The following is a 13831-nucleotide window of genomic DNA, read 5'->3' as shown; positions in this document are numbered from 1 at the left end:
GCATCCAGGCAGTGGGTGCCAAATATACGGCACTTTGTTGCCTTGTCCTGCATTTCCATGCCCTTCTTTGCCTCAAATTGCCTTACGTATTGAGACAAGGTAGCCACCCAGGCAATTCAAGACACATCCGTTAAGGGAGATTAGTCCACAACCATCAGGCCAGCACAGGCGGAGGCGCCTACAATGCGGCTCTGGCCCCGTTAGGCAGCAAAGTAGATTGACAGGGCCCCTGTAGACAGGAGGAGACAAAGAAAGGGAAAAAAAGGTCGGCATGGAAGGTCGGATAGATAGACGTGTCTGTGCTTTCTTCTTGCTTGTGGCCCCTCGGTGCATCACTGCACGTAGGTCTTCATCTATTAAGGTATTGTGTTTTATCTTGTTCTATGGGGATAGCAGATGCCGTTTAGTGTAAACTAGGCGTCTGCTTTGTTGTAGCCTTGGAAAATCTTTTCTTCTCATTATTTTACCGCACACTGTATGAGGAGATCCATAGACTCGTTCTGCGAGGTGTTCCTGTATGGGGGTGACTGGGAATTGATGTCATCATGGATTACCTACCTGCCCGCCTGCTGAAATTTTTTAACGAGCGGTCAACTCTTGTGGTGCGCTTGCCATAACAGTAGCCTCAACCTCGCCGCAGGAGAGGGGCGGAGAAAGTACCATCTTCCGGATAGCAGTAGCAAGTGGCATCCACATCGAGAATCAACACCACTGCTGTCCGCCTACTGGTCGTTTCCGAGCGTCAACTTCGGCGGCCCACACTGATCACCATAATCAATGAATAATACTGCGGTCAAGATTCTTGGTTCCAAGGGGTTACTTAGGGAGGACGTTAGACTTGGAAGATCCACAGTTCCACACACATGGGTCCGGACCGCCTTGTTTCGAGATCCCGACCAGCTAGCTCTTTGTCAAAGACAGTCGAAACAGCAGGGGAAACGAGGAAAAAGAAAGGACCGCAGCCACAGTACCGGTTTGTTGCACCAGTGCACCGGCCGCAAATGCATCATCACCATGTGCATGCAACACATCTTTGAGTTCGGACGGCTGCCGCTCGCGGCCAGGATCCGATTAGAACTCAACTCCCATTGCCCGATTGCCCAACATGGTGATATTTCCGCATTGGTCTCCCGATGTTTGTACATCCGACTCAAGCAAGGGATGGCCCTTTTCCGTGTGATGACGATTGGAGACTCCAGCACCACGTGCAGCCGCTGCAGCCGCGAAGCCTGTCGGGAAGCGGTTCACAAAAGGCAACTGGGGCACCATATCCAGCTGGATTCCATTCTGCGTTTCCATTTGTCAAGGATACAATGGATCTTGTTTGTCCCGTTGCGGTGCAACATCCGAAAGCCAAGGGTTTTACCCTGGCTGACCGTTGTTGGGATAGCCCTGTCGAATTCCGCAGACGCACGGTACTGGTAGCAAAAGACGTTGATGGAAATTTTTAGTAGGGAGTACTAGCCAGTACCGACCACATCAGTGGCCGCGGAGGATGTGGGCAAAGTGGATTGACAATAGTACCAGGGGCTCGTATCCCAGGAGCAGACATGATACCCATGTGAACCATTCGTTCTCGGATGTGGCAGATGAGAACGTGAAGGAGCAGCTTGAAAAAAAAAAAGAGAAAGACAAAAAGGGCAAACATCAGGCTACATGGAGACAGAACCAGCAGCCCGGCACCGAGTAACTCTGTACGACGTCCATCCCAGCAGAGCGGTGCGCTACGGACAGGGGACCAGATCAAGCAGGCCGGGTCGACCCCACCCAGCGCTACCGCCTGCCCGGAACGACACGCCTGCGGGAGTCCCGAACATTCCAGCGCCACGGTGCCCAGCCTGATTGGGCGGCCAGGGGGGCTCGGACTGGCTGATCACCGGCCGCGATCCATGTATATTAATATCGCACTCGCGCTCCCAAATTTGAGATCCGCACCGTGACCCGGCAGTCCGGTTACAGGTCTCCTAGCCAAGTGAGAGCGGTCTGGCGACTCCCATTTCGAAGCCATGCTACTCGTTCGGAGTTCCTATCGGGTGAACCATGCGCTGGGCACGACGCCGTCACGTCGCGCGTGGTGTCGACTTGTCGTTCGTGAATCGTCGCTCCGCGGAGACCTTTCCTCCATTGGGGAGTCTGGGCGCGTGGGCGGCCCAAGGCGCAAGTAAGGCGACAAGACACGTTCCTCAGGCTGCGTAAGACTGTATGCAGTAATTTGTAAACCGCGCAAGACCGCTTTCCTGCATCAGAAATAGTGCACGCATCCATCTCGTCCCCCAGATGGGGTGGTCGAGCCTCATAGGGTCGTCCTCGACGTTCCTACAACAGACCACCTACCTAAAACCTGCCCCCGGTGAATGGACTGGAAGACGAATGGCCATGCAGTGTTTCTTTGCACATGGCAGCGGCAGCCTGAATATGGATGCAAACTGCGTAAATCCCTTGAGAACACCTGACGGGCTTGCAGGCTGGTTCCGACGTTCGTCTGTTACACGAGCCGTGAACGCGCAGGAGTCAAGACTCGGAAGAGGCTCGAGCTTCTCTTTTCTGCTCCGACTTCCAAGCCTCCTTCTCCCTCCATGATGATAGTGATCCATTCGGAAAGACTGCCGTACTAGCCCGTCTGTTTAAACGCTTGCTAGGTACCCGGGCTTTTATTTAGAAGGGGATTAAATTTCGATCTCCGCATGAGTCCTAGATTAAGATTAGCTCAGTAGTCACGCCGGGCGGAGGGAAATAATCTAGCCACGAGTCTCGACGAGTTTCGGGAGCCGGCTGCTCACGGGCCCCCTCTCTTCCAGTCTACACTAAACAAACTGCAACATGATAGAATTACCGAAAGGATTGAAACAGGCACGGACCCAGCAACATGGATGGTGGAGGAATTGGGTAGAGCACAGAGAAAAATGACGGTGTCCCATGAGCTGGCTGCTTCTCGAAGATCCCCGGACTAGGCGCTCTGTCTAGCGCCCAGTGTGACTTGGAAGCGTCCTGGCACTGAAAGAACAGGATAGGTAGCTAGATGGATTCGTACTTTAGACCCTCGTCGCGCTGTAGGTACTGTACTAAGGATGCGGATTGGACCAATCCCGTTCAACTAGTAGCAGGAGATAAATGCGTAATCAGGTTCATTGATGACCAGGCAACCAGCATACTCATATAAGAGATGGATAGAGGAATGAAGAAATGAAGGTAGATGGAGGTGGAGAGGAGTCGATGAGAGAGGATGAGATCGGGGCATGATTCGTTCCTTCCTGACGACCATGATCACCAACCGCCACACGGTAATGGCACGGCCCGTAAAATCGTACGGCCGGGAAGTCTCCTGGGACTATCTTGCTGCTATCATAGACCAGATCCCGAATCTTGATGCAACTTGTTCTATTCCATTCCATTCCGTCATACTGTTTACCCGCCCAGGTAGGTATCTACCTCTGCAACCGGAGACGGAAAACGGTCCTTGTATCTACGGTGAACATCAGTCTTTCGGTCTTTGCTCTACATGTGTCTTTTCTTTTTCTGCAGATCTGACACTGGTCCAGGCTAGCTAGGTACCTAGGTAGATGAATAGCTGGGTCATTGCAGAAATTAACTCATGACCCTAGTTGTCGACCTACCACTCGGAAGGAATAACAGTGCTGCTATTATTATTACTATTCGTCAGCAATCATTATTCAACGGCTGGCTATAGCACTAGTTAGTCACTACACAGTACATTTTGCTGTGTACAGTATTGATTGAGGATAGTCTGAGAACTGCTTAATCCCACAACAACATCCAAGGATAAAATTAAAGGGCCGAAAACAGTAACATCCTACGAGTATGCGGTACTCGGTGCTCCGCAGGATGCCGAGAACCTATTACCTAACAGATGCGACGTGCATGTTGCCTTAACAATCTGAAAGTTTGGTTTGCAGCAGAAGTACTGGGTAGTAAGGTCCCTGCTCAGTCGCCTTAAGTCTCGACACAAGGCTTCAAGGGCCTGAGCTTAACGTTGAACAGCGGCCCGTCGACGATCTCTGGAAAGAGATTTTTAGATTCCTATTATTGGACGATCAAGAGGCTAGATCACCGTCCGTGATCCATCAGCCTCCCATCAATCCAGACTCCTTAGCAGTAGACACTATGTAGATAAGTACAGAATAGGCCAGCCACAGGCTGGCTGATTGACGATGATCTTAGCACAAGACCTATAGATGTATATTCAGCGGGCTAGAAATAGACAGTCTGGGAATCCTGGTCATCTCTCTGGTGCAGATGCGGTAATGCTACCGTTCATCGTAGATGCAGAATACGCAGTACGCAACCAAATGCAATTACCATCTCAGCTTGACGGGTCCATGTCATTCTCGAGGTATGTGTGGAGCCGCAATGATTTTTTTCCCCCATGTTATTGTGTACTGCCGTAGTGCTGCTAGAGCACCACAATAAGTGTAAACTCCACAGTCCGCACTCCGTTCAAGCCGTTGACAATTTGTGTGTCTGTCATTCTCAGACTCCGAGAAGATTGTCCCAGCCCCGTGGACTCCGGGAGAGCTTTGACTTTGCGATACGACTAATCTGCCTGGGGACTCCGGATACAAAAAAGGTTCACTGCAAAGAGTCAGGTCAGGAAAGGAAGAAAAGAACGACGACCCATTTTGGATTGACAATGCAGCAGACAGAACCATTTGGTAACAGGACAATAGCGTCGCACTGATCTACGACGTAGCGCCAACGGTCAAGCAGCTGCATATCTTATTAGTTGGTAGGTACCGTAGACAAAGCCAAAGCCTGTTCACCGCGCCGCTGGCTTGGCGCTATTTGAAGATTCCTGACTCAAGCCTCATAGCTCGGCGCTCGGAGCTCTTCTTAGTAATGTTTCATCTTTTTTTTCCCTGGCCTTGTCATGCAAATACGTAAGGACTTAGAATTGCCGCTGCCGGGGCCTATCTTAGGCACTGGGGGTAACTTGGTGTCGATCACCGCGGACAAGGTTCCATCGACCGTCTCAAGTTGTCACCTAGACCTGATTAGCAGTGAGTAGAGAAATACTACCAGTTCAAATACAAATGCTGCTGCCATGAGCCTCAGAAGCAGAAAAAGCATACTGATAGCGGGAAGTAATGGCAGCCCAGAGAAGACGGGTTCGACGCAATAGCCTTGCTATTGTGTAAGTATACATGCGGTGTACAATACAACGAGGCATCTTCATATTTTTTTTTCTTCTTTCTTTCTGGATCCCTCTACTTGAGTAATTTTGCATCAGGAGGCGCAAAGAAACTGGGGACTGGAATGCGACGTGAACGTTGTCTCCACACTGCGCCTCGGATGCATCAGCCAGGTTCTGACGGTGTGTGCACTACAACGAAGAGTCAGTACACAGAATTTTCAGCCTTGGGGCAGGATCACAAGTCTACAACTAGAAGGCGGAACATAACTTGCTCCCGACGTGTAGTGAATGGATGCTCTCTGGTCCATTAACTCCATCCAGGGTTCGAAGCAGGTTCGACATGAAACACCTGGAACCTGGTCAGATATGAAGCGTATAGCCGACTGTCCATGATGTTGTACGAAAGTGCGCGACGCGGCTTTGCTGTCGGCTGTTCGTAGTCCTTTAGTGCCTGCATCCCGCCAGACTAGGCACAGGACGATCAGGGTCTGTGCTCCGAAAAGCGCTGGGGATGTTCGGAGTCTCGACACTGCTCGAGCCTTGAGAGTCGAGAGGGGAATTTTTCTCCTTCCCAATGAGCAACGGTCCCGGGGAGGACTAATTTAGGCCGGGTCCGCTGCTGGGACCTGGCCGCCAAGCGAGGTCCGGCGCGGTGGTTTCCCACTTCGTCGTCGACGCGGGCGTTGCTTGTGCCTGTGCAAGGTGGTGAAGATGACGGCGTCCAAGGCAGACTGACTGACGGCTGGCCAGGATCTGCGGGGCTTGGATCGATAACGGCCGTTGCACTTGCTTATGTGGTTGACGAGAACACTCCGTAGTCAGGCTGCCCATCCCGACGACCCGTATGGAGTGTCTTAAAGACGTTAGAACTCTTCTTACTCATGTCTTACGTAGAGTATCTAATGTAAGTGTGGTGATAGTACCTCTGCACAGACAGGATGGAGACCAGCATCTCTACCATCCCTTGGAAGTGGATTCTGCAGCACTGCTCCTTGTCACGGGAGCACTGCAGGATGGGTTTGATGCTCCCCAACCCGGAGAGTGCCTTGACGAAGATCCGACCTAGAACACAGCTGTATCCACGGCGTCGAGGAAGATGAAGGTGGGTCGAGGCAGGACGGGACTTGAAGAGACTACTCCGGAGGCTAGGATGGAGTTGCGTACAGTCGAAGTTGGTCGGGCGGCGGCCGCGTGAGCCTCCAGCTTCAGCCTCTGGCCCTTGAGCCTCTTCCAACACGGTGGACAAGACAGGACAAGACTCCCCCGGCCGCTGCCCGACAGAGACGAACGTGGTTACACGGCCCGCACGATCGACCTCAGAGCTCACGCTGGTCATCCTCATTATCCTTCAGTTTCCGGCACCTCGGGTCGCCCGTGCTCTAGTCAGAGATGAAAACCCCTGTCGCCGGCAGCATGCTATCCTGCTTGCCATCCCGGAGGCTCCACCAGGCGTGTCCAGGATGCAGCTGTCATCGTCGAACGAGAGACGCAGGAAAACTGCCCGAGAAGCACCCAAAATTTAGGGAGTGGGCCGCGCTGCCAGCCAGAGCCTCGCAGTCGAACCATCGATCCTCGCCGCCACACCGTCTCCATCGCAGAGGGCGGGGTTACCGCCAGCCAGGTTCCACGGCGCCGGGTTGAAGTCGCAAGGGATGTTGAACAGATATATATATTTGGATATCGGGTCGGGCCAGGCAGGCTCGTGGTTGCCCGCCTGGCCTGGTCCGCCTCTTGCGGCGCTTCTACCCGTTCCGCCGGTGCCTGTCACCAACGTCTGATAAAGACTTCATCCGTCCGTCGTCAGGCTTCCTGCGGGACCAAGCGAACCTTACTATTCTCCGATCTGGCAACGTTGATGTGGAGGCTGCCCCCGAAGCCTTCGGTTCCAACAGTCACAATGGTTTCCGCACCGGATGTGAGAGCCTCCTTTATTTACTTGCTCTTTCTGTCCCTGTGTGCCCTGTCTCTTTTTTTCCATTCCTGTATACCCGGATCTTGTACCTAGTTGAAGTTGTTGCAACGTTGCGTGCAATATTCTTTCCCCAATTACTAAGAGATGCTGACCTCCCGGCAAAAGGAGTCCAGCGACGAGTGGTTAGTGCTTCCCCTTTCTCGCATCTTTTTTCCGAGATCCTGTAGAGGAGTGCCTCTGCAAGTTGCGGTAAAAATACTAAAGGTCAAGATGCAGTGACACTCAGTCGTTGACAAACAGTATAACGGACTACCCCATCGAGAATGGGAGACGATATCACAAATACCATGAAGGCTGTATGTATGTCTCCGTATAGTCCAGTTCCCTCTTTCTGAGTCCATGCGCAGTGTACAGATACCCGAACGATGAGCAAGAGTTGGATCGTATGGACATGCAGCATCACCTGTTCAAAACGGTCCATCACGGGCGAATATTCTTTTCCCCTGTTCAGAACCCTCTACGGATTCTTGACATCGGCACTGGCTCCGGCATCTGGCCGATAGAACTGGGTACGAGTTCTACATTCCCCCTTGTTTACTCCTCTTTACGACCATAGGGCCCTTCGACGCCTTACAATCCTGTATTCCCACGCAGACGCTCATTCTCCCTTCCCAGCTTCAATCTTTCCCGGTGCGCACATAGTAGGCACGGATCTATCACCAGTGCAACCAACGGTAGTGCCGGAGAATGTCCATTTTCTAATAGACGACGCAACGGAAAACGACTGGTTATGGAACGCCAATCACTTCGACCTCATCCACACTGGCCACTTGTCTGGATCTCTCCCCTCCTTCAAGGACATGATGGAAAAAGCCTTCCACCACCTTCGACCTGGAGGCTACCTCGAATGCCACGAAATAGATCCCAAGCCCCAGTGCGACGACGGCACCATGCCGCCAGAGAACCCAGACGGCCCCAGCGAGTATGCATTGCATGACTGGTTCTACTACCACGAGCGTTCGAGCCAGGTGATAGACCCGCCCCGGCCGTTTCGGATCGCCCACAACATCGCTACTTGGATGAAAGAAGTAGGTTTCGTCGATGTCCAAGAGATCGTTACCAAGATCCCTTTGAACACATGGCCGACGGATCCGGTCCAGTGTGAGATTGGTTCCTGGAGCGAAGCCAATTGGCTTGACGGACTGGCGGGGTGGTCGTACAAGCCGTTCCGAGACCTAGGATGGTCCATCGCTGAGATCGAGGTCTTTCTCGTCAACGTGAGAAAGAGCATACAGAACCGCAATGTGCATGCTTATCACAACTTGTACGTGGTGACGGGGAGGAAACCACGGCCTGGGGAAACAAGTTCATGAATCGACGCCCGTGTCGTCATATCACGGGAGAAAAAAGTTTTCATTTTTCTTTCATTTTTCTTCTTCTTTTAAACGGTATGAGATACCACTGATGAGAAAGCAAGAGCATAGACAGGAGCCTGGGAAGTTTTTTTCTGTATCTTTTCTTTCGGTTCATTATGGCGGATGATGATGACGATTTTGCCGATTCGACGTCTGTCTGGGAACTCATAGAGCGGGACAACGGGGCCTTCGAACAACGACTCACTGGCATCTTTGCACTCCTTTTGCATCATGGCCTATTATACTACCCAGCATGGCGTTGGTGTAGCGCATTTCTTTTTCTTCGGGCGATATCCCTTTTTTCCTCTTCTCGGTTTTATTATGGATTCCCATATCATGATTCCCGGGTTAAATTATACATATGTTTTAAGACTTGTTCTGGCAGGGTGGGAGGCAGAGGTGAGAGGTCGGTCGGGTCTTGGAAGGGGACGAACATGGAGCATGGTGATGATTGATTGATTGATCAAGTCTTATCACGCAGCAAATTTGCATGTGCCTACCACTACTTTTTGTATGTAGGTGCTTATCATGATACGCACTGATCCAGGCAGTGCTGTGCATTCCGCAGAGATGGTCGCGGATAATATGATGAGTGGTATAGAAGAGCCAACCACATCCAGAAGATTTTATTAGCTTACTATATAATATTACTGATGAATGTTATTCTCTATTGGTGTGTTAGATTCTACGCAAGAACCTGCATCGTTATATTATCCCCGTTCAGACTAGCTGAGGGCAGACAGATAATTTTCAACTCCCATCTAACTGTCTCCAGAACATTTTCAACACATGACCACATGACCGGACTGGATAATGTTCTTTAAATAGTGTACTTTTCGATTTGATGTCTCGAGGTTATTATTATTCAGGCATGTCTTCTTCCTTCCCCCCAAGAAACATCGAGAAGTCGTTAGTACTAGTATTGTACACATATGGAGCTGTCACACTTTTCTTGTCAGGTGTTTTGACAGGAATTAAAAAAAGGGTGGAAGAAGAGCGAAAGACAAACAAGCACGAAAGCAACAGCCAAAGAACTGAAAATAGATCGATGACGTTAACTCAAAACTGAAATCAACTCAAATCCACTGTGGATTTGTAACAAAATCTTTTTTTTCTTTTTCTTTTTCTGGCAGACCAATGTCGTATGTTCCAGCGGTATTTGAGAGGTGCAGGAGTTCTGGAACAACCCCGCCCGTTTCAAGGCTTTGGGCAGCTCATTCATAACGAGGGACGATGACTGGTATTTGTTTCTACCAGAGGCAAGCATTGGCATGCTTTTCGATGAGTTCGCTAGGTATAATTTCATGGCAAGATGGTGGTGTGAGCGAGATGAAACGATGACACTTTGTAATTTGTATTGGGTCACCAATAGAGCTCTACTTTACGCTTGCTTCGCTGAAAACACAGTTCTTTGTAACATCATATGTCGAGAGTACATGGAACGCTTGAAGTTTGTTCGCCCTTATTTTCTAAGTCTTGCTTACAGTTATTCCCTAGTTGGTGGCTTTAGTGTGCAATTGGGCTGAGCATATGCCATTTTAAATCTCTGGGGTGCCCGTCTGTAACGGCGGACCTAAGACTTCTTAGGCGGAGGCTCGTTGGGTTTATCTTGAAGACAGCAAGGGAAAGGGATAGATGAATAGGCCGTTACTAGCAATGTTACTATCTGGATTGCTATTTGAGTTGACCACGGGGTCCTAATCCCCATGGTTAAGGAGGGTCTTTATATACATGGTCCTTGACTACCATCTTGACTACCATCTCATGGTAGTCCTCCATGGTAGTGACTACCTTTGACAACTACCATCTCGTGGTAGTTTCCTATGGTAGTTTCACGTGACCAGAGATATTTATCCTGCGGGGTAGCGTGCCTAACCTATGCAAGTTCATGTTGTCCATGTCGATCGTAACAGTGGACTACAGATGATATTGGCATGTCATAGCTTCAAAATCTCTTTATCCCGCATACAAAGGCTCGTACAAAGGGAAAATACCAGATATTGGTTCTTGATGGGCATGGGAGCCATCTGACTCCTCAATTCAATCGCACCTGCATGCAGAATAATACTATACCAGTCTGTATGCCGCCTCATTCTTCTCACCTCCTGCAGCCTCTTGATGTCGGCTGCTTTGCAGTTCTAAAGCGCATATCTGGCAGCTTAGTGGAAGAGAGTATGCGGCTTGGAATCAACCATATTGATAAGGTAGATTTCCTTGCAGCATACCCCAAAGCTCGTGCAGAAGCCTTCAAACCTGAAAATATTAGGAATGGCTTTGCAGCAACTGGATTAGTGCCATTTAATCCAGAACGAGTCATCTTACAGCTTAATATACAGCTCAAAACCCCTACACCACCTGGAAGCTGTGCTGGAGCCAATTGGGTGTCAGAGACGCCTCATAATATCATTGAATTACAGCATCAAGCAACTGTGATTAAGGAACTTTTAAAGCGGCGTACGCAGAGCCCTCCAAGCCCTACTAATATGGCATTAAATCAGCTCATCAAGGGCTGCCAATTGGCCATGAATAGTGCTGTACTTCTTGCAAAGGAAAATCATGATTTACAGGCTGCAAATGAGAAGCAGAGGCAGAAGCGCATGCGATCAACCAATCAGCTATCTCATAAAGGACGCCTTTCAATTCAGGAAGCACAGGATCTTATGCAAAGTCAAATTCCATATCGAAATCAGGTGCTGGAGGGTATGGCCACTTTGGCCATGGAGGCGGCTCCTGTGCCTCGTATGCGTGCACCACCGAAGTGCGGTGACTGTGGCACTATTGGGCATAAAAGGACTCAGTGCTATAATCGCTCAATTTCATAATTTTTGTAAATAATTACTGTTTTGGAGAGATAATTAAGCATCAATTTCTATATAGAATTCGCGGTGTGGAAAGGTGGCCCGCTCGGTTGGGTGGCCCGCTCGGCCGGGAATTACGTTATGGAATACGTCTTAAAGAGGTTGCGGTTTATGAAGAGCGCCTATGATGGTATGCTTCATTGCATATTTATCATTATTATTAACCTTCATAATAAGAAAGTCAAGTCCTTTGCAATGGGATGATATCGGGGTACCTAGCCTCGAAGCGCCTTAAATAACCGCCTTCTGAAAATCACCCGAAGCGCTGAACGTCCGTTGCGCTTCTTTGGCCATTAGGTCATATTCATGCCCATTCCAAATCCCGTATTCCCAATACTCTGGGTATCCACCTCCAAATTCCCACAATTCTCACAGTACGTTCACTCTCAACAATCAGAGTTCGTGGATGCAAAATCGTGTGTCATTACAATTCGATAGTTACTGGGAGGCTTGCTCGTAGATAATCAATGAAACATGGGTTCGAACAAGTACCACTAAGCAAGAAGTCATTGAATTGCGCTCCATTAACAACAGGAGAAGAGCTTTCTTTAGTCCAACGTCGGGTAATGCTTGCAGACGGGTGGGATTTCCTCCCCCAAGATACCCTTCCTTTGAAGGGAGGGCAATATTTCTGAGCTCAGCAAAAATGCGGTTGAGCTGTTCCCACACATTCTCCTTTTGATGCAAGGATAGGTTTCCCCATATGCGGTCAAGAGGAATCCCTGGGACAAAGCTTATGAAAACATAGCTGAAATGTGCAACTGAAAACTTCCCAAGGGGAGATGATGGAACTGGAATTGTCTGTTAAGCTGTACGGATGTGCTGAATATTAGACAATTCAGTCACATCTTTAGACTTGCCTATTTTGACGACTATGTCTGGGGCTATTCGAACAACGGCCTTTGAAAAGTACTGATAAAGTAAGCAACCCTGCTTTAAGAGGCGTGAGAGAGCTGAATGTGAAACTGGGATCTGGTTGGCATTCTCAAAGGCATCTTCTGAGCTTGACGTAGGGTCACAGAGTAAACTGGAAAGGTTGGTAGTTAAAGGCCAGAGGATATAGATTTCACCATTGGCAGGAACAACATGTTTAAGAATGTCCTCTGGCTTTTGCGCTGGCTCTGGATGACGGCTTAGCTCGATTCGATTCAATTACTTTATTGAGGGCTAACTCACCCTAAGGTTCATCAATGGGCTCTGGCTTTTCGAGCAGTTTTTCCCTGTTGGCCTTGTAATCCGCATTTGCTTCGGAAGTATGGCCAAAGGTCAGCTGCCAGTGGATTGTCTTTCACTATTTTTTTCCGCATCCTTAAATCATCGATTGATGGAGCTGTTCTAATTTCGCCTGCGTCTGTGTCACTTCATCCGCGGCTAGATCGCCCTACTTTTGCATCATCCCCAGCTTCTAAAGGCATGGTGAGACTGTTTTAATGATGCGCTGCGGTGGCTAGGGCACGCTGAGCATAAGATTGCATCACAGGGACGAGGGGAGAAGAACAGATCAATGTATATCAAATATGGAGCGTGCAGAAGGTGGAGGGGGGCGAGAAGGCCACTCTAGGTACTGTACAGGATTATTCCAAGGTAGGTTGAGTTCCGGATGGTGGAACCCGACTTCAACCTTCAAGGAAATCACCGCTTAACCCAAAGGAGAGCTAGTACTTGCTCTCTTCTGCAGCTGTCGTAATACCTCAAATTGCAATGTAGGGTTGAAATTATTGGAAGGCTCCTTCCTTGCTGTCTTTCAAGGAGTGTTCAGCAGTCCACAGGCAAGCACCGTGGATGATTAAATTTATGTCTCCGAAGTCCCTTCTCGGCTTCCCTCCCTCACTTACTATGGATTCGTCTTGGGTGAGCCCACATGGCTCAAGCGGGATATAAACCATGTTCGAGTCGCATTTGTTTATTGTTATATTCAAGATTCGATCTGATAAAGATATTGTTTATATACACTCCAATAGGACTTTTTTCCACTACAGTCACTTCTGCCATCAGTCATTGCTATTCGCGCATGTGAGTGGGGTCGTGCTGCGTGAAGAAAACTAAATAGAGTTGATCCAAATGCTGTCATCCATGCTAGAGTCGAATCCCGGGCCAGATAATAAATTAAAATGTCGTCCCCGCCGAGGGTGACATCCCTATCCTCTTGCCTTTAGCTCCCCAGTCTTGTCAGCTTACTCCGCAATCCTAATCCTTACGACACATCAAGCTCATCAGTCTCTTGTCCAACACCGCAGCGGATCGGCCTATCCCGAGTAGAGATCCCACCTGGACCGTATCTTGAGCTTCTGTGGTTTAAATACAGTTGGCCCAGTAGCCAATACATCCATATCACTAGCGGAACTGCCCGTTGAAGACCTCATTCACTAGGCTTCCAGCGATCTTAAAGCCCAATCACTGACCGTCTCCTGTTCTATCACTTGTTTCTTTACTCTCGGAAGTGTCACCAAAACAGTCATCGCTCTCATAATCTCTTGAGCATCACCCCTACTTCAAG

The 13831-nt window shown here is 49.4% G+C and overlaps 2 protein-coding genes across 2 annotated transcripts; one reads left to right on the top strand and one right to left on the bottom strand.

Moving 5' to 3' along the window:
• Positions 1-5241: 5241 nt before the first annotated feature.
• VTN00DRAFT_4728 (uncharacterized protein) lies at positions 5242-6491 on the bottom strand (the record flags this gene model as incomplete). The annotated part of the gene is made up of 3 exons (XM_069431182.1): positions 5242-5338; positions 5418-5498; positions 6040-6491. 3 exons carry the CDS (start codon positions 6489-6491, stop codon positions 5242-5244), a joined length of 630 nt encoding a protein of 209 aa, XP_069290243.1.
• A 513-nt stretch (positions 6492-7004) lies between these two features.
• VTN00DRAFT_4727 (uncharacterized protein) lies at positions 7005-8434 on the top strand (the record flags this gene model as incomplete). The annotated part of the gene is made up of 5 exons (XM_069431181.1): positions 7005-7064; positions 7227-7243; positions 7338-7417; positions 7469-7630; positions 7785-8434. The coding sequence occupies 5 exons, from the start codon at positions 7005-7007 to the stop codon at positions 8432-8434; spliced, it is 969 nt and encodes a 322-aa protein (XP_069290242.1).
• Between the last annotated feature and the right edge of the window lie 5397 nt (positions 8435-13831).

Source organism: Thermoascus crustaceus (genome assembly GCF_041956765.1).
Source record: "Thermoascus crustaceus strain CBS 181.67 unplaced genomic scaffold VTN00scaffold_2, whole genome shotgun sequence".
Classification (NCBI taxonomy): domain Eukaryota; kingdom Fungi; phylum Ascomycota; class Eurotiomycetes; order Eurotiales; family Thermoascaceae; genus Thermoascus; species Thermoascus crustaceus.
Note: the sequence above shows the minus strand (reverse complement) of the source record. Positions and strands in the feature narration are given on the sequence as shown.